Here is a 23161-nt window from a genome sequence, read left to right as displayed (position 1 = left end):
TCATGAAGCACAAATTAATACTAGAAGGGGGCACTCAGTAGAGCACACATCTCTCACAGGGTTGACATTTGTAGCATATTTGACACATACACACAAACAGGGGCGAAAACATAATCCCGGGCCTGGCGGAGATCTAGCTCTTGATAGCGTAAGAAGGAAAATATTCCACCAGACGGAAAAACACTTTAGTTACTCCACTGCGCCCCCTGGAGATTTGGTCAATTAAAATGTTCTATTAACAAGATCTGTAGGGGGCGCAGTGGAGAATCTATTTTTTTCCTCTCCATCCGATGTAAATTTTTATTTTCTGGCCAAAATGTGTATTTTACAGGGACGGTGGGGGGCTTAGAGTCTTTCCACCAAGGAGAGTAGCCTTTCAACACATTAAAACCGTCTTTGTTTCGGTGAGTAGCAAAAGTGTATTATTTATTTTTTACTAAAGTCGACCGGCGGTATTCGGACACAATCGGGCAAATTGGGGCAATGGCCGAAAGGTCATATAGCGTTAAGGAGAACTCCTTCTAACGTTATGGACCAGAACTAGCGGAGATCATGATAATTCGTTATTGACATAATGTATGGAAATAGCTATAGGAAGTTCAGTACATACGATGCTGTTATATCAGACTAAAGTAAAACGTCGCAAAACTCCTCTTACACAATCTAGGTCAGGGATGCTTCCAGAAGCAGCTTGCTTAGCCGCTAGCCTTAGCCTAGCCCATTTTGTCACGTCATTCCCGACAAAAACTGATCTATAGAGGGTGTCGACGTGAGACGTTATAGCTTGAGTATGATATGCTTATGACAGCTCAAAAGGCGGGAATCATAACTTTGCGTGTGTGTGTGTGTGTGTGTGTGTGTGTGTGTGAGGGGGTAAATTAACTTGAGCAAATACGCATTAAGTTCTTTGTCGATTACCACAATCGGTCCATCTCGAGATACATTTCTCCACAAACAGACAACTAAGCCACTACTAAGGGCGCGCTCCCACCGCACTTTTATTTTACCTCTGGCGCAGAATCTGCCAATGCTTTGTCAATGCAAATGCGTGGATTCTTGGAAAAAATCTGCAAGCGCATGAATCCACGCATTTGCATTGACAAAGCATTGGCCGATTCCGCCCCAGAGGTAAAATAAAAGTGTGGTGGGAGCGCGCCCTAAGACGACTTTTGAGACATATTCGTCTTCTATAACATCGTATCTATCGTATTTAATATAATCAGATATACAGACTTAGTAGGCCTAGCTATAACGTATGTCTTCATAAACTATTCAAACGTAAGGGGGGAAAACTCGTGTCAGTCGCAGTCTGTTTGTGACAAAAAACACAACTAAAGCATTTTGGTTTAGAATAGATCATCCCAACCCAAAACGATACATTTCTTTTAAGAGAGAGAGAAAGAAAGACTGCGGTTTTACTCACCATTTTGTCTGTTCGGTTATTTCACCAATTTGCTGAAAAGCACCCGGTTATGTTGAGTCACTTCAGCGGAATGATTTTCTCCAGAGAGACGTTACAGTTTGATTTCAAAAATCCCTTCACACTGGAACACTGATTGGCTGGGGGGATCACGTGTACTCATCAGCCATTGGTTGATACGGAATTCTAACTGCGTAGTTCCATGATGTCGGTGGTTATTTATTACACATCCACTCCAAAACAAAAGGTGGCAGCAGTAGATAAAGCATAGAGTTATAATATAAATAATAAATAATAATACATTTTATTTGTAATGCACTTTTCATTCACAAGGAATCTCAAAGTGCCACATGGTAAAACATCATCAATCATATTTAAAAGCAAGATTTAAAAACAGATGTGACTAAACAACAATTCAACACGAAAATGCCCTCTGAAACAAAAACGTTTTCAGGCCTATTTTAATATATGGGATAAAGCAGTGGTTTTCAAACTTTTTCATGTCAAGGACCCCCAAATTGACACTTATTAGCCCGCGGACCCCCATTTGAAAAGATACGCCAGGGACCCCCACAAGAGAAGATCCTTACGGGTCTAGCAGTGATTCTCAACCATTTTAACATGCAATAGGCTACGGACCCCCATTGAATGGAATTTTTATCTCTGGGACCCGAATCTGTATTGTAATAACTGTATTCCTATCTAATTTGACAACCGTTCATGGTAGATGGCAAGATATAAACCTTTATTGATGCCTGGGGTGAAATTCATGCGTCATAGCAGCAACAGCAGTTATCTGATGACTCCTCCATTGTCAGCTGCATCGGAGCCTGGTCCCTGGGGGAAAGCTTCATGGGCTGGTGACAACATTCACCACAAACAAGTAGGCTACATTATGGTATATCCAGGACTAAAAGTATCTATTAAATATGGATTAGGAAATCTAAAGTAATATTATCATTTATTATTGGTTAATAACAGTGTGGGAATTTGCAGGTGAGGCTGTGACCTTTTGGAGTCAAGAGGATGAGAGAGCAGATTTGAATACAGAACAGATGCATGTCTCTGCTAGTATTGATGTGTTGATCAGTCAACACTTTATTAGGATCCTGGCCTTTGTCCTGGACCAAAACAAGTCTCTGGGCCAAGTCTTTTGTTACCAAGCGGCTGATTACAATACTATTGTCTTTATGCAAGGTGAAGACTATGGTGAACGCATCTGTTATCTCCCTCTGTCCATAGAAAGTAGGGTAAAGGTAAAGTCATGCAGACTCAAATTGAATTCTTGTAATTATTCTTATTTCACAGTAAAAGCTTATTTTGTAGTAAGTACACAAGTATGAACAAATGTGGTTGGGAGAAACCAGCTAGTTGTATGTCATTTCTCTTCTTGAATCTAAGAATAATTAGGCCTGTGACAAACAGCCAAAAAGGGCTTTAGTTTTCGAGATACCCCTCCCGCCGTTAGGACCAAACACAACATAGTTTTTCCTCATCTCTAAGGCCTCCCATACATGAAATGGATTGTTATACAAATATTTTACTGCAAAAGTGGTGAAATTGATATATAAAGTTATACACCCCAAACTAAAAATAAAGCCTGGCCGTCTGGGGGTTGAGGCATATAAAAGCATTTAGATTCACAATGGAAGCTCTGCTAGGTTTAAAACTTGGAGTACTTGAAGTCAGGACTGAATGTCAATATCTGAATGTAAATAGGAGATACAGTCATTTGAACACATGTCCCAATGTCTGCAATATTTGCAATGTACGCAATACGATGCAGATAGAGCAGATGGACCCAAATACTGTAGTATAACCTGTAACCAAATATGTTAAATGATATAAACTCTACATCATTTAATTACTTTCTGTTATGAGGATAACATCAAATGGGTGGAGCTTAGTTTCCCTCAGCCACATTTGCTAAATAATAGTTGTTAGTTCTACTGTAGGCCTGCATTTTTCTCTGCACTATTGTTGAAGTTGCATACAATTTCTAATTTTCTCAAGTTTGGGACATTTCATACATTTTAGGGACTTCTACTCAAGTGAATTTGTTAATATTTTTCCACCCTTGATAAGTGAATTGAAAATAAAACGAATCTGTGTGATACTGTAGATTTTATTAGGACTGTTTAATGATTTCCCCATTTGGGACACCATATACGTTTAGTGGCATAACTCCATGAGTATTAAAGCTACAATTGGTATTGCTGGATTCAGTAACCTTTTTAGTAACACCTTTCCAACAAGACCTAATATGTCTTGCTATGACAATCCATGTCAGAGTCACTACAAAGTAAAGAGAACATTCTACATGTTTACATTTCAGTCTATTGTAGGTATGTGTTCAAATGACTGTATCTCCTATTTACATTCAGATATTGACAGTCTCTTCTAGAATGTAGAGGGATGTCCTGACTTCAAGTATGCCAAGTTTTAAACCTATCAGAGCTTCCATTGTGAATCTAAATGATTTTATATGCCTCAACCCCCAGACGGCCAGGCTTTATTTTTAGTTTGGGGTGTATAACTTTATATATCAATTTCACCACTTTTGCAGTAAAATATTTGTATACAACAATCCATTTCATGTATGGGAGGCCTTAGAGATGAGGAAAAACTATGTTGTGTTTGGTCCTAACTCCGGGAGGGGTATCAACATTTTTGGGGGCCATTGTCACTAGCCTAAATGTCATGTTCTTTTGAATCATCTCGTTTTGTTTAAATCATTCATACAAGGTTGAAAACGTGTGTGGTCTTATTTTGAAGCTAATAAGATGTTAAACAATGATTTCATAATATGAGCTTGTGTAAAAATACAGTTTGATAGATAAATGTTATGTGTTAAAACCAAGACAGATTGTGTGATCCATTGTGCTGACTGAGAAGGCCCACCCCAAGAAGTCTTTTGTTCCTAAAAAACCTGTTTGAGTGGTCAGAAGGAGGACTGGGAGGAAGGTCCTATGTCAAATGTCTGTCTGTATATATTGTGACGTTGTTGTGATTTAAGTTACACTCTGTGATTGGCAACACGCAGATGTCATGTCTATGGAAATAAAAGCATTTCTATGGACAAACCCACTTTCAAACTGGATTCTTGTTATATTCTTGCACTCAGGGAATAGTTATGTTATAGTTGTTTCCATCTGATCGATGAGACCATATACGACAACATTAATGTACTTGTTTTTACCTTGTATTTTGTCTTACTTTCTGTGGTATCTTGTTTTGTTACATGTCAGGGACTACGGATGAAAATTTGTATTCTGGCTAACTCCTAAATATTTACACTGTATTCCCAACTGTAGACTACTGTATTTGATTGCTTTGTTCATTAATATATATACAGTCCCTCTCAAATAGACAAATCAAGTAGCCTGAAGTTCTTCAAAAAACTCGACTGAAAACACCTCTACTGGAAGGGACAGACCAAGCTGTTCTTCCTGAGGCTCAGGTATTCAACTTGTGGAACAGGCTGCTGCAGATGTTCCACCAGTCTGTTAGTCAAGTGTCCTCTTCTTTGCCATGGTATGTTGGGGGGTAACAATAACATCAAGGTATGCCAACAAACTAAACAGCTGGATGTGAGGAAGGCTAGCTTTGTAGATGGAGTTGAACTGAATAATCTGGAGGTGGTTGCGGATGGGGATGAGAGCGAAGCTGGACACTGTTTTGGAGAACCCCTCCCATTCCCTCTTATGATGAGCTACACAAGATGAGTAGCATGTTAATCCGTCCTCAGCACACCACATAATAACTTGGACAGCTTATGTGACATTAGCCACCAGGCTCCACAAGCAAGTTGGAAACCACTTATGAAAACTTTAAAGCCTACACTGTACCGACTTTTGTTTTGACTACTGACTGACCTGCAGAGGTACATTGCATAACTTTTGAGGCATTTTAAGGATAACTTATGCTTAATAAATTGGACATGTATTCGTCCAGATACTCACTTAAAGATCTGTTGATACAGTATATTAATTATCATATATTCACTAACAATGTACACATCATTTAAGGAGATATACATCATACTATGTGTGTAATGCATTATTTATATACACACATATACACACACACACAGAGTATATGATTTTCATTTTACAGACAATGCATTCAACATGTTTTTGTATTTAACATGCATAGTTGTATTATGTAAGGTTTGATCCTTTGTGGCAAAATAGTGCACAGTACAACACATTGCTTGATATAACTTTAGTTTATTGTTTCCACCTGTTAGTTTAGTACAGTTTTATTTTTCCATTTCAAATAAAGGAAATATTGCTCATCTTTCTAACAAAGAGATTGCATGTATTGGCAAACCTCCCTGGATGAATACAACTTCAAAAAGTAACTAAGGATAAATCAATTGAAAACTCAAACAGACAATATTTTGGAATGTGAACCTTTCAGTCGCTGTGGCGTTTCGCTTTAAGTGTCTGACTAACACAGACATATCTTAACAAACCATCAAAGTAACATTTTGGCCAAAGCCTCTCAGTGCCACTGACTAAACAACCATTTTCCTACTATTCAGAATTATTATACCGAACATGTAAAACATAGCAGAAGTAATTTGATATCATGTTAATGCAAAAGTAGAACAGCAAACTGAAAGTAGTGTATCAAGGGTGGTCTTCTAGTACTCTTCTCCTTCATCCTCCTCTCCAACACTGTCAGTGCCCACCTCTTCGTAATCTTTCTCCAGGGCAGCCATGTCCTCTCTGGCCTCAGAGAACTCTCCCTCCTCCATGCCCTCACCAACATACCAGTGGACGAAGGCCCTCTTGGCATACATCAGGTCAAACTTGTGGTCGAGACGAGCCCAGGCCTCAGCGATGGCTGTGGTGTTGCTCAGCATGCACACAGCCCTCTGGACCTTGGCCAGATCTCCACCAGGAACCACCGTGGGAGGCTGGTAGTTGATGCCTACCTTGAAACCAGTGGGGCACCAGTCCACAAACTGGATGCTGCGTTTGGTCTTGATTGTTGCGATGGCAGAGTTGACGTCTTTGGGCACCACATCTCCACGGTACAGCAGACAGCAGGCCATGTATTTACCATGACGAGGATCACACTTCACCAACTGATTGGCCGGCTCGAAGCAGGCATTGGTGATGTCTGCAACCGATATCTGCTCATGATAGGCCTTCTCGGCGGAAATGACTGGGGCGTAGGTGGCCAGGGGGAAGTGGATACGAGGGTACGGCACCAAGTTGGTCTGGAATTCTGTCAGGTCTACGTTCAGGGCTCCGTCAAAGCGCAGGGAGGCAGTGATCGAAGACACAATCTGGCCAATTAGCCTGTTGAGGTTGGTGTAACTTGGCCTCTCAATGTCCAGATTCCTGCGGCAGATGTCGTAGATGGCCTCATTGTCCACCATGAAGGCACAGTCGGAGTGCTCCAGGGTGGTGTGGGTGGTTAAGATGGAGTTGTAGGGCTCCACTACAGCAGTGGACACCTGGGGAGCTGGGTAGACGGCAAACTCAAGTTTAGACTTCTTTCCATAATCGACAGAGAGCCTCTCCATCAACAGCGAAGTGAAACCAGAGCCGGTACCACCGCCAAAGCTATGGAAGATGAGAAATCCCTGGAGGCCAGTGCACTGATCAGCCTGAAAGAAAGAAACATACAATTGTCTTTAGTCAGTTAAAGCTTATGTTAGCTACACAGCTAAGAACAACCACGTCATCAGGGCGCTTACCAGCTTGCGAGTTCTGTCGAGGACCAGATCAATGATCTCCTTGCCGATGGTGTAGTGTCCGCGGGCATAGTTGTTGGCAGCATCCTCCTTTCCTGTGATCATCTGCTCAGGGTGGAACAGCTGGCGGTATGTCCCTGTACGTACCTCATCTGTGAATGGAAGGTTTCAAGGAAACAGTTGGCAATCATTACTCCTTTGTTTTTCTTCACTGTGTCCAATATGTGTCCCCAACAATAAATAAAAAAACACTGTAGGAACGTTTTAAGGAAACAGTTTGAAAGTATCCCTGGCTAATAAGCCATATATGCCTTAATACATAATAATTGCCCTCTATAAACTAAACTTACAAATTATAAACACCTTTAATATTTCCTTTATTTTAGAAATGGTTCATCTTTGACTCAAGGGGGTCAACGCCCGTCACAAGTTGATGATGTAATTTGACCATGTGTGGTACAGCAATAAACAATATACTTAACCTAAACATAACTAAAACCAACTTAATACTTACTATGGTTAATATGAGCATCAAAACTATATTTTTATTTTTTAAATTAGCACATGCAGTCCATAGGGCTGGACCACACATGAATAAATGACAACTTGCGACAGGCGTTGTCCCCCTCGAGTAAAAGATGAACTATTTCTAAAATAAACAAAATATTTAAGGTGAGGGCATTTACCGTATTTTCCGCACTATAAGGCGCATCTGAGTATAAGGCGCACCTTCAATAAATGTATTATTTTCATATATAGGGCGCACCGCATTATAAGGCGCATCCGCACTATAAGGCGCACTGACGGTGCGGCTTATAGTGCGGAAACCAAGGGAACCAATATTGATACATATATAAGGCGCATCGGATTATAAGGCGCATCCGCACTATTATAGTGCGTAAAATACAGGTACATGTATTAAGGCTTTTTAAAGTTTCTATTCCTTATTTGAATTTTGTACCCAACAATAATAATAATAATATTTAAAATAATACATCTTATTAGAAGTAATTAAAAATTTTCACATCTGGGAATTGTGGGGTCAAGTAGTAGCTGTAAGATATTATTGATCACTTATTAATTTGATCAATGGTTGATTTCCATTAGGGCTACTGACCAATGACAGTGGGTTCCAGGTCGACAAAGATGGCCCTGGGGACGTGCTTTCCTCCTCCAGTCTCGCTGAAGAAGGTGTTGAAGGAGTCGTCTCCTCCACCGACAGTCTTATCACTGGGCATCTGGCCGTCAGGCTGTATGCCATGCTCCAGGCAGTACAGCTCCCAGCAGGCATTGCCCATCTGGACTCCGGCTTGGCCGACATGCATAGAAATACACTCACGCTGCAAAGAAAGAGTTAAATGTTAACAAAAATTAGAATTCTGAATTGAGTGTGACAGAATGTACAAGGAAAATAAGCTATTGGAAAATTTGCAAATACAATGCTGTTATAGAAGAGAAGCGTCCTCAAAAGTATTCTCTTTCTTACACAGTCTAGGTCAGACGACAGACACTTTCAATTCAGAACGAGGCTGCTAGGCCATTTTGTCCCTATTCATTACAGTAGCAGATGAAGAGCACCTTCAGCCACACTCATCGTCCCTTGGCACAAGACTGAGCAACTTGGTCAGTCCTTTGTGGTGGTAGCCATCAAGCTACATAACCACGCCCTCATTATGTTCTGTTCTCTCCTGAATTAATGACTCCTGCTCGACTCTGGCGCATTAGCTCATGTAGTCCAGTGGACCTTTTCAGGCTGCAACCCCCCCCAAAATAATAATATTTGAACTGGGATCCCCACCCTGATTCCACAGACAAATATCGTGAAAATAGACGATCTACAAGCTCACAACAATGTGAGGCGTTGTGAGCTTGTAGATCGGCTATTTTCAAAATGTTTTGCCTCCTTCTCTTCATCTTTATTATTTGACTATTTGGCCAATGTTTGACCAGTTTTTATATAGTACAGTTTGTTCATTTATTTTGATGCCAGTAATGCCATTTTTTAATTGGTATTTAAAAAAGGTCTAATAAGTCCTTAAATTGTCACTCCACTGTCATCTGGAGAACCCCCCCCCCCCCCTCCCAAAAAAAATGTGGGGACCCCCCTGGGGATCCCAACCCACAGGTTGAGAACCACTGATGTAGTACATCCCAGTAGTACAAGGGCAAATGTGCCATGTCATCACATGAACTGTATTGTACAGAATTTTTATTTTGCATACAGACTGGCAATAATGGCTTCCATTTGAGGAGGAAGTCTATTTGACAAAAGAATTACCCAAATCACAATGGTCTGATCGACCCCGAATTTGAATGACATACTGCGGACGTCGCAGAGACAAAAGTGACTTCACTTCTACCCCTAGGCGGCGCCGCAAATGAGATAAATGTCACCCGTCAGTGTTGCCAGGTTTAGCGAGAGAAACAAGTAACACGGTCTGTGAAAACAAGCGCAAAGGAAGCGACTAGGCCACACGAGCACTTTAAACCTTTAAGCATCGGAAATTTGAAAATAGCCGATCCATTGTAGATCAGCTATTTTCAAAAAATCTTTTTTACTTTTTACATTTTATGTAATATTACTATTTTTTTAGATGGAGGGGGGGTCCGTGGATAAATGCATATTAGTACGGGGGTCCTTGATTTGAAAATATTTGAGAACCAGTGGTTTAAGCAACAAATATGCAACTACACTTCAGAAACAAGCCAAAAAAAACGCAGCCACCAATATTTACAAGCGATCTTACAGAAAAAGCCCAACGTAGCTTACAATAAGCGGACTTGGCAACCCTGGTCACCGTTTGGTAAAGTAGGTCGTGAGTCAGCAACACATTCTCGCGAGATCTGGTTACGCCGACCATAAAGCAATCCTGTAAGTATGACGCTCACGTGGGGTGGTGACCGCGCCCAAATCAGACCGGAAGTAGGTACCATTTCGTACTAGGCGGGGAATCATTGTGGAAAGGGTTCTTTTGTCTAAAATAATCAAGGATCTTTTGTAGGGTCTCTACTAGGCCTGTAAAGTTTATACTCATTGTACGACGGCCATTGTAAGACGGTGTCCCGTCGTACAATGGAGTATGATAAATTAAACTGGTGGCACATCATAGCAGATCAGAAGGCGGGAATAAAATGTATAACCATCATTCCATCTTAAGATACATTTTCGTCCAAAAATCCAAAGAAGCCTTTTGATCATCATTTCATCTTCTATGATAGCATTGTATTTAACATACAGACCTAGCTAAACGTAAGAAACGTACGATATTCATATAAACTGTTAAAACGTCACTTGTGTAACGGTTAATAGGGAGGTAAAAAAAAAGAGGAAAAAAAACAATTGGGGGTCTATTTGTGACAACATTAAAGCGTTTTGGTTTATAATAGATCATCCCGAAACGATCCATTTCGATGCAGGCAGAGAAATAAAGATTGTGATTTTACTCACCATTTTGTCTGTTCGGTTATTTTACGATTTACTGAAATGCACCCGATTATGTTGAGTCACTTCAGTGGAATGACTTCCTCCGGTCTGCGTTCGAAAGACTCTCTTCGCACTGGAACGCTGATTGGTCGGGGAGGTCATGTGTGTACTCATCAGCCATTGGCTGATACGTAAATCTAAAGCCCGATGTATGCTTCGTCGCACGGCCGTGTCGCGCACAATCCGCGCATCACAAATAGCAGACCTACAAGCTCACAGGGTGTGGTATCCGCGTTGTGAGCTTGTAGATTTGGGCACGCGACACCGTTGTACGATGCCGTATAAATTCGGCTTAACTTTTATGCACGTCTGCAGGATGACGTGAGGAGTTATTTTTTGACACTGCTAAACAGTAGATGGCAGCAGTGTGCTGTAAGAGTGTGTTAGTAGGACAACCACGGGGACGTCCATGCTTTGCATTAGGATGAGATGTAAAATGTACTTCATTTGATGTATTTTTCTGTTTTTATTTATCCTTATCCATTGGTTGCTGAACCTGTGCCTGTCCTAGGCTCGTAAAGTGCTAATGACTTTATTATTCCTTGATTTTGACAACCTTTTGTAGAGCTTAAGATGAGATAAAGCTTTATTGATTTGATCCCCATATCATCCCCAGGGGAAATTCAGCCTGGTGTCATTGCAGCAACAGCTGCCAGTGAGAATAATTTGAATATGAGAATGAAAGCACAGTCTGTCAACCCTACAGACCAACAACAGTATAGGCTTTTTTGATTGATTGATTGATTGATTGATTGATTGATTGATCGATTGATTGATTGATTGATTGATTGATTTATTGATTGAATACTTTATTAACAGTTTGCAAACAGTACAGTAGTACGATTATGCAATGATGCTAAAAATGATAACACAAAAAGCCCTAAGGGCTTGTTTCCATTGTGGTCCTGTGTATTAAATTCATCAAGACATTTAAAGGAGTAGTTCACCCAAAAAAAAAAACGTATTTTCTATCAATTACACTACACACCCCATGAGGCATTTTGAATTCATCGAGATCTTTTAGTTTTTGTCGCATTCCTAAGCCAATAATTTGATTACCGGCGGAAAGATGCATGTATCTGGTAGGAGACTCAAAGAGACTCCTTTGAGTCTCCTACCAGATACATGAAATACACCCGGTCATCAAATTATTGGCTCAGGAATGCTTCAAAAACTAAAAAATCTCTATGAATTCAAGGCTTCATAGGGTGTGTAATTGATAGAAAATAAGTAATTTTTTGGGTGAACTATTCTTTTAAAGACATATAATGTCATTCAAGAAAACTATTGTTACGAATTGATGACAGCCATTACAGAGCACTGGTCTTTTATGGCGGTTTTGAAGGAAGGTAAGGAATCACACTTTTTTATGGCTGTTGGTAGGGCATTCCACATTTTGGTGCATAGCAGTAGAACAAATTTAACCCCATGTTTGTACCGAATCTGGGTTGAACAAGATCAGTGGAGCTCCCTCTGGTGTTGTGCCTGTGTGTGTTTCTCACGTAATCGAAGTAATGTAACAGGTACATGGGCATCCCTGATCCCTTGAGTATCTTGAAGACCAGGCCCATTGCAAGTTGCTGTACTCTGTCCCCTACCCTGAGCCATCCCACCAGCATAATGAGCAGGGGTTAGGTGAGTCCCAGGTGTGAGGTTAAGTAGTAACCTGATCAGTTGGCTCTGAGAGGTCTGAAGTTTTGTTTGTAATGCCTTTGTGGTGCTAGAGTACCATGAGCTGCATGTAGTCTAATCTCTCAAGAACAGATTCTGCTCTGCGTTGGAATCTGTCGTGAAGGTTCGTCATAACATGTACGCACTGGGCTACAAGTGGGCGTGCCTTCAGATCAGGAAGCAGGCCGCGCTTTACCCAATCAAATGTAGTGGGCGGGATTCACGTGTCCGTCGATCCTTCCCCCTCGAAACAAACCCAAACTAATTTAACAATAGCGTCCGCGGAGCAGACAAAACCACGGAAAGATATTCATATTTTAACTTACTCTTTCATCATAGAAACAAGTGGGCTTATAACCAAAACGATCCATGTTCTCTGGGAGAAGTGGTGTTAGTGTTCCGTGTAGAAATATTAGTGGGAATGAAAACATAGTGGCACCACCGGAAGTGAAAGCTGAAGGCAGACCAAAACCCCGGTTTCCTTGCGCACGGGTGCTACGTTGTCATTGTCCCAGAGCCAAGATGAGATAGTACAAACAGCAGAGGGCGCTGTTTTTCATTCTCATCTTGGCTCTGGGTTCCCAGATTGCATGTAGTCAAAATGACATTGGATGAGTGCTCCACCTAGTGTCCTCACTCTCAGTGTATTCCTACCGTGGTGAAAGATTGTTCTCTAAAATACAACCTAGCCAGGTAGGTAATTTCTTCTTTCCTTGTGATAACATTGTCACCCACTTTGACCGTGAAGTCTTTGGCCTTGCTGAGGTTAATTTTGGACCCAAAAATAATGGATTCCGTTTTGCCCAGGTGTAATGATAGTTTCTTATCAGCGAGCCAGGTGCAGATTTGACAGAGTTTACAGTTAAGGGATTTTTCAACCTGCAATTTGTCCTTGCCCGAGACCAGGAGTGCAGAGTCATCCGCGAACAAGAACAAATTTTAATCACATGCTGATGTCATGTCGTTAACATAATATTAAGAACAGTAAAGGCCCTAGTATGCTTCTTTGAGGAACGCCGCAGCTCACTGGGAGGGGGAGGACAGGGTTCTGTTCACCTCCACCACCTGTTCTCTCCCCTCCAGATAGGATTTCATCCAGTTCACTGATGCACAAAACCGATTGCCTTCAACTTATCAATCAGTAGAGATTTACAATGTCAAATGCCTTTTGGAGGTCCAGCATGACCATGCCGCAGTATTTTCCCCAGAGTCCACCTCACGTTTGATCTAGTTGGTCAAATAGAGTGGGCAGGTGTCAGTGGAATGAGATGTTCTGAAGCCAGATTTGAATTTGTACATTAGTTTGTTTTCAGCAAGATACTTTTCGACCTGTTCATATAATAACCTTTCTATAACGTTCGAGATAGAACATAGAATAGAAACAGGATGATAGTTGCCAGGGTCTAATTTGCTTCCTTTATTATACAGAGGGATTACTCTCGCTAGTTTGAAATCTTGCGGGACGTGCCCCTGGCTGATGGAGAGGTTTGTTATGTGGGCAATGATTGGAGCAATAGAGGCGGCTGCGTCTCTGAGAAATTTGCAGGGGATATTGTCATGGGTTACCCTGGATTAAAAAATAAAATAAAATAAAAAAAGACTAGAGGGTGAACAGAAACGGTAACAGCACAGTTCCTCTGGGAGTACACGAGCACATCCGTCAGGCTGCCCTGCAATCTGACCTACTGGTCAACTGATGAGGTAGTCTGTAATCCAGGCCACCATAGGTGGTGGTCCACCTGCACCACTGAGAGCTGAATAGTCTTGTATTTGACTATTCTACAGATAATAGCTTTTAATGTTGAATTATATATGAATGATATAAAAGGAGTGGCAAAAAAGGCACAGTATTACACAACTTTATTTAATTTATAGATATTCTTGTCACCCTTTCAGACAAAATACATTAGTCCCAATCAGAGCCATAAAGAGAGTTCTGACACTAGCGTCGACTCCCATTGTAATAATGGAATGCGGAAGTGCTCTGTCTATCTCAATGAGATAGTTCCAATGTTTGGAACTATAGCCCATAGGAGCCCGGTTTGCGGCGAGATCAAAGCGTGTCGTTACTCTCTTTTCTACACTCTGGTCCCAATTTAATTTAGTCCCAGTTTGTATACATACACGTTAACATAAATGTATATTCAAATAAGGAGATACAAATCAAAATTTTATTTTGTCAGAATACGTGTTTATAATTCACAGACCATAATCATGACTCAAAGTCATATGAATTCTGAACCTTTTTTTAAGTAGCTGGCATTGATTGGCCTTCAAAGGAAGTTTAAATAATTTAGCTTTTAGGTTAGTGCTAGTAAGTGGCACTAACATTTCAACATCTCACCCCACTGTAGAATGATCTGAGCAACTCTTATGTGTTTAAATACACAAATTAAACAAAGTGCTGTGGTATTTCACTCAGTGCCTGAACACAGGCTCTCATGACTTAACAGACCACCAACATTTTAACAATCCTATAGCCACAAAAGTGGAGGGCATACCAAGCCTTTCAGTGACACTAACTACAGAACCATTTTCCTAATATTCATACTAAACATACACACCATTTGGGTACTGTAAACTAACATTCCTCACATAGGGTAGGAACAAAGCTTGAGCTTTCAGTTATTCAGAAGCCTAAGGCAAGGTAAAGGCACTTCTCTTCTATCATTTCATTAGGCTTAAGGTAAAAACCAGCCTGCTCCAGATTACGTATGGGAAAACAATGGATTCATGGACATATATTGTAAGAGTGAAGCTTTAATACCACTTACATACAGTTACATTACATCTCAACTGCACATATCAGTTACAGCTTGAATGCAAATGTTTATTCATGTCACCATTTCATTCAGGACTGTACAGACAGATTTCAGAATTTAAAAATTCAGAAGCCAAATGGTTTCATTTGAAGTTCAATACAGCTTGGCCTTGACAATACCTTTCTAAACAACTCGACTTAGGTGATAAGCATCATGGTAAAGAAAAATGAACAGGAGGTTATCTCAAAGAGTGACCTTCTAGTACTCTTCTCCTTCATCCTCCTCCTCCCCCTCTCCGACACTGTCAGCGCCCACCTCTTCGTAATCCTTCTCCAGGGCGGCCATGTCCTCTCTGGCCTCAGAGAACTCTCCCTCCTCCATGCCCTCTCCAACATACCAGTGGACGAAGGCCCTCTTGGCATACATCAGGTCAAACTTGTGGTCAAGACGAGCCCAGGCCTCAGCGATGGCTGTGGTGTTGCTCAGCATGCACACAGCCCTCTGGACCTTGGCCAGGTCTCCACCAGGAACCACTGTGGGAGGCTGGTAGTTGATACCTACCTTGAAGCCTGTGGGACACCAGTCCACAAACTGGATGCTGCGTTTGGTCTTGATTGCTGCGATGGCAGAGTTGACGTCTTTGGGCACCACATCTCCACGGTACAGCAGACAGCAGGCCATGTATTTACCATGACGAGGATCACACTTCACCAACTGACTGGCTGGCTCAAAGCAGGCGTTGGTGATGTCTGCAACTGACAGCTGCTCATGATAGGCCTTCTCGGCGGAAATGACTGGTGCGTAGGTAGCCAGGGGGAAGTGGATACGAGGGTATGGCACCAAGTTGGTCTGGAATTCTGTCAGGTCAACATTCAGAGCTCCGTCAAAGCGAAGAGAGGCAGTGATCGAAGACACAATCTGGCCAATTAGCCTGTTGAGGTTGGTGTAACTTGGCCTCTCAATGTCCAGGTTCTTGCGGCAGATGTCGTAGATGGCCTCATTGTCCACCATGAAGGCACAGTCAGAGTGCTCCAGGGTGGTGTGGGTGGTTAAGATGGAGTTGTAGGGCTCCACTACAGCAGTGGAAATCTGGGGAGCTGGGTAGACGGCAAACTCAAGTTTAGACTTCTTTCCATAATCGACAGAGAGCCTCTCCATTAACAGGGAAGTGAAGCCAGAGCCAGTGCCACCACCAAAGCTATGGAATATGAGAAACCCCTGGAGGCCAGTGCACTGATCAGCCTGAAAGGAAAAAAAGACCCAAAAAAACACTCATCTTTAGTCTGTCAAAACTGAAGCTACCTAAACAAGCCAAGCAGTTACCAAGTAACAACCAAGTCAGAGCTCTCACCAACTTGCGAGTTCTGTCCAGGACCAGGTCAATGATCTCCTTGCCAATGGTGTAGTGTCCACGGGCATAGTTATTGGCAGCATCCTCCTTTCCTGTGATCATCTGCTCAGGGTGGAACAGCTGTCGGTACATTCCTGTACGCACCTCATCTGTAAATTGAAGGTTTTAAGGAAACGTAGACATGTTATTGCATTTCTTCAAAGTTCTGAAGAAAACTGTTTTCCTTAGTCATTTTGTGTCCAACAATTAACAATCTTACTAAAATGAATTATACAATTTTACATTTGGTAATTTTGGTGTCAAGTAGCTCCTTTTAAGGGGTAAATTGTTCATTTATAGTGGTGCTGCAATGACATCTCTGAATTTCCCTGATAGAACAATTAAGGTCCACCCATCTTTCATTAGGGCTACTTACCAATGACAGTGGGTTCCAGGTCGACAAAGACGGCCCTGGGGACGTGCTGTCCTCCTCCAGTCTCACTGAAGAAGGTGTTGAAGGCGTCGTCTGCTCCACCAACAGTCTTATCACTGGGCATCCGTCCGTCAGGCTGTATGCCATGCTCCAGACAGTACAGCTCCCAGCAGGCATTGCCCATCTGGACTCCGGCTTGGCCGACATGCATTGAAATACACTCGCGCTGTATAGGAAGATGTGAAAAGAAGTGAAAACTAAGAGATTAGAATTTTGAATTGATTGTGCGACAGAATGTAGCAATATAGCTACTGGAAATGTTGTAATTACAATGCCATTAACGAAGACTAAAATAAAAGAATCAAAAGTCACAAAGTCCTCTGTCAACACTTCCTGAACACAGGCTGCTGTAGCCCATTTTTCAATTTTCATTAGAAAGACAATTTGACATTCAGGCATTGACGATATATGGCAGCCAAATTGACATAGTAGAGTATGTTACATCCCATGCAGTGTTACCAATTACAGTATTAAGGCTCAATATAGTATATCAGACCCGGGCCTGTACACAGAGTACAGTGAGCCTATATAGCCTCGATAATAGCATACTAATTGGTAACACCTGCACAGGATGTAACACCCTACTATTGTATGTCAATATGGCTGCTGTGGAAAAAGTCTACAGTTGACTATAGCTACAATATGCTCACACACTGGCACAGCTAAATCTAACACACCCATTATCAATTGATTAGCTGCTGCTGCTGCAGCAGCAGCAGTGTTGCCTGTCATGTTTTTACCTTCTGTAGTTTAATCTGTATGGGATAACAAGCCTATGCTGTGCCATTCCCCCCCCCAGTTCAGGTTAAACACTACAGAAAGTAAAACATAGCAGGCGACGAGTTGTGAGCTTGTAGATCGTCTATTTTCAAAGGATTTTTAAACATTTTATACATGAAAACTTGTTAAATGGGACCTTCTGCATAATGAGTAGCCTACTTTTATTTTGGTGCTTATACTTTTGTACTTCTACTCAAGTACATTTTTAATTCCGGACTTTTACTTGTAACAGAGTATTTCTGCATTATTGCAGTATTGATACTTTTATCTTTATTTTATTTTTTAAAGTAGGCCTACTTCTTCCATCACTGCTTAAGAGTACACCGTAGCTATATGATGAAATGAATAATAGGGTGCGTTCGGAAATACAGCACTGAGCGCACTGGCCAATACAAACTAATAGGCGAGTGCGCTCCGGTGTGCAATATCCGAACGCACCCTTAGTGTCAGTCAGTGTGCAAGTGCTGACGATGCTTGTCCAGATACACATAGAAAATCTAGCCGCATCTATGACCTCACCCATCGCTCACTCACAATGCATGGGTGGGGTGGGTGACAGTGTTGCCATGTCCGCTTATTATAAGCGACTTGGTGGGCTTGTTTTTCTGTAAAGTTGCTTGAAAATATCGGTAGTTGTGTGTGGGTTGCGGTTTTTAGGGCTTGTTTCTAAAGGGTACTTATTTTGGGCTTGTTTCTAAAGCGTACTTATTTGGGGCTTGTTTCTAAAGTGAACTTATTTTGGGCTTGCTGTGTAATGTTGTTTAAACCAGTCAGTGGTTCTCCAACATTTTCATGCCAATGACCCCCACATTAATATGTATACCGGAATAATTTGTCTGCAGACCCCCATCTGAAAATATCTCTGAGCTGGTAGATCGGCTATTTTCAAATAGGTTTAAAGGGTTCATGCGTAGCATGGTCGCTTCTTTTGGGCTTGTTTTCATAGACCTGGTTGCTTGTTTCTCTCGCAAAACTTGGCAACACTGGTGGGTGAATGGGGTCATAGTGATGGGGCTAACGCCTTAATCTAATGCTACCCATTATTATTTTGTTGGTTCCGGCTACAATGCCCTGACGTATTTTCCCCCTTTCCCCTATAAACCTGATGATGTAGTTCGTTTTCCTAATAGGAAAATGAACTACAAAATAATAGAATGTCCCATCCATCCATAGAAAAAAATAACATCCATCCCATTAACAAAATGCTTTTTATGTCAGTCGCAGTCAATTTGTGATCAAATTAAAGCATTTTGGTTTCAAATAAATGATTAAAATCACCCCAAAACGACATATTTGGAGAATGAAAGAAGGTGATTTACTCACCATTGTGTCTGTTCGATGCTGAGACCCTCCTCGTTCTGTTGAGTCACCAGCTCAGCTGTATGACTTCCAGTGTTGCCTGGTTTTGAGAGAGAAACAAGCACCCGCGTCTAAGAAAACAAGCCCAAAAGAAGTGAGCCCTTCCCCCTTTAAACATTGGCTATTTTCTGGAGAAAAAATCCTGGAAGAAAATTTGAAAAAATGTGGAATAGTTTTGAAACATTTTAACAACACAAATCTTGTATGGGGGTCCCACTCCCTCTCCCTGGCATAAAATATTTTCAGATGGGGGGTCCGCAGACAAATACATATTAACTTGATTTGAAAATATTTGAGAAACACTGGTTTGAAAAAACTTTAGGAAACAAGCCCAAATAAGCAAATTCACTTTAGAAACAAGCTTTAAAAATAAAAAACGCAACCCGCAACTACCAATATTTACAAGCAACTTTACAGAAAAACAAGCCCAAAGTCGCTTATTTGATTGATTGATTGATTGATGTACTTTTATTTAGTAAGACAAAATTCACAATACAAGGTCTACTAAACTGGAAGACTCAGTTAAGCACGCAGCTTGTTTAAGATGAGAACCCCATGCACACAAATCATGATGACATAAGAGACAGACAGATATACACACTACTATACAGAATGTCATACAATCATCTTTCAGGTTATATATATATATATATACAAAAGAGGAAAATGAAAGAGGGGGGGGTAGGTTAAGACTTAGACAGGGGCCATTTTTGAATTGCAGCCTCCTGAAGGTGTATCTTTAGGGCAGTTTTGAAAGTGAGTAGGGTTTTACACTCCTTTACTCCTTTTGGTAGGGCATTCCACATTTTTGATGAATAGCATGAGAACGAGTTCATTCCCTTAGTTGAGCCAAATCTGGGTTGAACATGATTTGTGGAGCTGCCTCTGGTGTTATGATCATGGACTTCATTAACATTTTGGAAGTATTTTGACAAATACCTGGGGATCCCAATGTTGTGGTGTATCTTGAAGACCAGGCCCATAGCAAGTTGCTGTACTCTGTCCTCAACCCTAAGCCATCCAATCCTAGCAAAATGGAGCAGGGGTTAGATGGGTTTTGTGATTGAGGCCAAGAAGTAGTGTCGTGTATTAGAGGCATTAACTGCGTGATATCAGGCCCGTTGGTGGTAATAATGAAGAGGAGAAGAAGCAGAGAGCAGACGTCAAGGTTTCCAAGTTTCCATGGTCATTTATTCATTCAAGTACATAGAATCCAGGGCAGAGAGCCCTCTCCAGCAGCCCCCTCTGGGCACAACCATATATCCCAAACAAACATCTCACACTGTTCTTATAGTAAAGAAGCCATTCTAAATAGCCATTTTAAGGCCTCATGGAGGTGTTGTGATACCATGAAGTGCATGCATAATCATAATGACCTTGAATGAGGGCCCCTGCAAGAATCTTCAGAGTATCCTTACTGACTAGACGATGAATCCTCCACAAATAGCGTGTTGTTTGGTTGACATTTTTGATCACTTTTTCGGCGTTTTTGTTACCAGAGAGGTTTGCCTCCAAGATGAAGCCCAGGTAGGTAATTTCATCCTTTCTTTTGATGACATCATCACCCATTTTGATCGTGAAACTCTCTGCCTTGCTAAGGTTAGGACTGGACCCAAAGAGGATGGATTCAGTTTTACCCAGGGTGTAATGAAAGTTTGTTGTCAGAGTGAGAGCCAGATGCAGATCTTGTTGAGTTCAGAGCTGAGAGTTTTCTCAACCTGCAGCTTATAATAAGTGGACATGGCAACACTGATGACTTCCTCCAGAGTCTAGACGTGATTTATACTGATGTGTCTGCCGTGTCGCGCACCAAAAAATAGCCGATCTACAAGTTGATAAGGCACTGTATCACGAAGCGTAATGTGCTTGCAGATCGGCTATTAATAGCGACACCGGCTTTCACAGTCCGATTCCAAATGTCTGCACTGATTGGTTCTGGTTAGACTGGGATGGGGATGGATGCTGTATCAAATGACGCATCTAGTGTAGCGGATACGGAAAGGGTGTGTGTGTGTGTGTGTGTGTGTGTGTGTGTGTGTGTGTGTGTGTGTGTGTGTGTGTAGTAGACAACTTTACATGATGTAAATTACATTACTAATAATGCAACGTAGGTGTCCTGTTACTGTACTGTCAAATGGTCTGTGAATTATAAAGCTTATTTTTACAAAATAAAGAAGATTCTCTCAAAGTAGTAGGCTAGTAGGTAGGCCGAGTGGTAGTAATAACTACATTATTTTAGATTTATTCACCTTTTTGTGAAAAGCCATCTTCAACATTGATTGGCTCATGGAGCAGGCCTAATTTTTTTTTTACACATCAAAACTTTTCTTGAAGTTCTGTACAGTGATTTTACATTTAGCTATTGGCCTGTGTGTAGAAAGTTATGTGCAGATTGTTCAAAAATAAAGTAAAGTATGTATTTAAAGGACCACTTTACCGATATAACTAGCCCTCAGCTGCTCACTAATAGTCATTATGCTCATTATGGCAGCATTTCTGTCTACTCGCTCTACTCATGTCTCAATGGAGGGCTGTGGACAGTCCTCCAGAGCACCATCAGAAGGGTTCAGAAGGAGTACAGGGTTAAAATGGTGGACCATTTAAACAGTGGTGGCCTGGGCCGTAGCGTGACGGTCCAGGCACCCTAGGCTGCAATGCCTGCCTGACAGTGTGTCGCGGGTTCGACTCCCGTTCCCGACAACCTTTGCTGCGTGTCACCCCCCCATCTCTCTCCCCATTTCCTGTCTGCCTACTCTCCCTATCCCTCTCTAAATAAAGTCATAAAAAGCCCCCCAAAAATATCTTTTAAAAAAAAAGAAAACAGTGGTAACATCAGGAGCACCGTGGCAGGAGCTACAGACTGTAAGGCACAAACCATGCATAGAGAACCCTCCTGCCACCATCCTCAGATTCCCTAACACCGTGAGAATGCCTTGCCTTCTACAAGGTTTGAGACCACCCCCACCAGCTGGAAGCTGGGTTCAGTATCACCTGAGGAGACAAACAGTACCGACACCAACCAGCCATAGGCTGCGCGACACCACCTGGGGAGGCCAGCCCTTTAACCATCTTGGAGGACGATGTACGCAGAGCCTTCAACCTCGTAAAGCTGCGGGCCCTGATGGGATCCCAGGCTGTGTCCTAAAAGCATGTGCAACCCAGCTGGCGGGTATCTTTCAACCTCTCGCTCTCCCTGGCCGTGGGTCCCATGCACAGGCTCCAAAATGTTCACCATTGTGCCCATTCCAAAGCACTTCAATCAAGGTCACATGCCTGAAGGACTGGAGACCTGTTGCCCCAATAGTCAGCAAATGCTTTGAAATAAAAGGTGGTGGTGAGAGATTACATCTGCTCCATGCTACCTGCCTTGGTGGATCCCTTGCAGTTTGCATAACATCAAACATCCACCGACGACACAATCGCCATGGCCCTTCAGACCGCCCTCTCTCACCTGGATGACAGACAGCTGAAGGACAAATACGTCCATATGTTGTTCGTGGACTACAGCTCAGCTTTAATTCAACACTTTGGGCCCAGCCACTTTGGGCCCAGCTCAGATACTTCCAGCTATACACCCATCTGTGCATGGGTCTACTAGCTCCTCCTGACCTTTCCTGACATAACATAATTGTTCACCTGACTGGCCATTCGATTTGGGCACCTAAAAAGAAGCATTTAATATATTCCTATTTTATGCTATTAAATAAAGTTAAAAAAATGTATTGGAAACTATTAATACTTATTATTATTTCATTAAAACACACAATAACACCTGCATTTAAATAGGTAATAAACAATACCCTTATAATAACCAAATTAATAACTAAAAAAGTACCAAAAGTAGAAGGTGCTCATTATGCAGAAGTCTTCAAATAACTGTAGTGGAGTAAAAGTACAATATTTGCCCCTCTGAGATGGAGTAGAAAGTAAAAAGTAGAAGTAAAAGTACTGAAAACTGGAAATACTCTAGTAAAGTAAAAGTAACTCAAAATTGTACTTAAGTACAGTACTTGAGTACATGTACTTAGTTACTTTACACCACTGTAGTAATATGTACCACCTGCATGTAGGCAGACCATACTGTTTCTTAGTAGATAAACAAAAGTTTCAAAAAATCTACAGTCAGACCACACCCCCTGCACGATCGCGCGA

General features: G+C 41.6%; 2 protein-coding genes across 2 annotated transcripts; both read right to left on the bottom strand.

Moving 5' to 3' along the window:
* Positions 1–5629: 5629 nt before the first annotated feature.
* Positions 5630–10697, bottom strand: LOC308083240 (tubulin alpha chain-like). The gene is made up of 4 exons (XM_080425487.1): positions 10579–10697; positions 8248–8470; positions 7134–7282; positions 5630–7043 (listed from the first exon to the last, which is right to left on the bottom strand). Exons 1-4 carry the CDS (start codon positions 10579–10581, stop codon positions 6069–6071), a joined length of 1350 nt encoding a protein of 449 aa, XP_080281613.1. The 5' UTR covers positions 10582–10697; the 3' UTR covers positions 5630–6068.
* A 4332-nt stretch (positions 10698–15029) lies between these two features.
* LOC308084571 (tubulin alpha chain-like) lies at positions 15030–19048 on the bottom strand. The gene is made up of 4 exons (XM_080427266.1): positions 18974–19048; positions 16814–17036; positions 16399–16547; positions 15030–16289 (listed from the first exon to the last, which is right to left on the bottom strand). Exons 1-4 carry the CDS (start codon positions 18974–18976, stop codon positions 15306–15308), a joined length of 1359 nt encoding a protein of 452 aa, XP_080283392.1. The 5' UTR covers positions 18977–19048; the 3' UTR covers positions 15030–15305.
* Positions 19049–23161: the final 4113 nt, after the last annotated feature.

Source organism: Gymnoscopelus braueri (genome assembly GCF_963280865.1).
Source record: "Gymnoscopelus braueri genome assembly, chromosome: 4".
Classification (NCBI taxonomy): Eukaryota; Metazoa; Chordata; class Actinopteri; order Myctophiformes; family Myctophidae; genus Gymnoscopelus; species Gymnoscopelus braueri.
The sequence above is the reverse complement of the archived record's forward strand: the minus strand, read 5'-3'. Positions and strand labels throughout refer to the sequence as shown.

What these genes read in the sequence shown, in the direction of transcription:
- LOC308083240 (XM_080425487.1), bottom strand. An exon ending in CCTGGAACCCACTGTCATTG is followed by an intron (nt 7,283 to 8,247) that starts GTCAGTAGCCCT and finishes TTCCATTCACAG; the next exon opens with ATGAGGTACGTACAGGGACA. An exon ending in TCGACAGAACTCGCAAGCTG is followed by an intron (nt 7,044 to 7,133) that starts GTAAGCGCCCTG and finishes TCTTTCTTTCAG; the next exon opens with GCTGATCAGTGCACTGGCCT.
- LOC308084571 (XM_080427266.1), bottom strand. An exon ending in CCTGGAACCCACTGTCATTG is followed by an intron (nt 16,548 to 16,813) that starts GTAAGTAGCCCT and finishes TTCAATTTACAG; the next exon opens with ATGAGGTGCGTACAGGAATG. An exon ending in TGGACAGAACTCGCAAGTTG is followed by an intron (nt 16,290 to 16,398) that starts GTGAGAGCTCTG and finishes TTTTCCTTTCAG; the next exon opens with GCTGATCAGTGCACTGGCCT.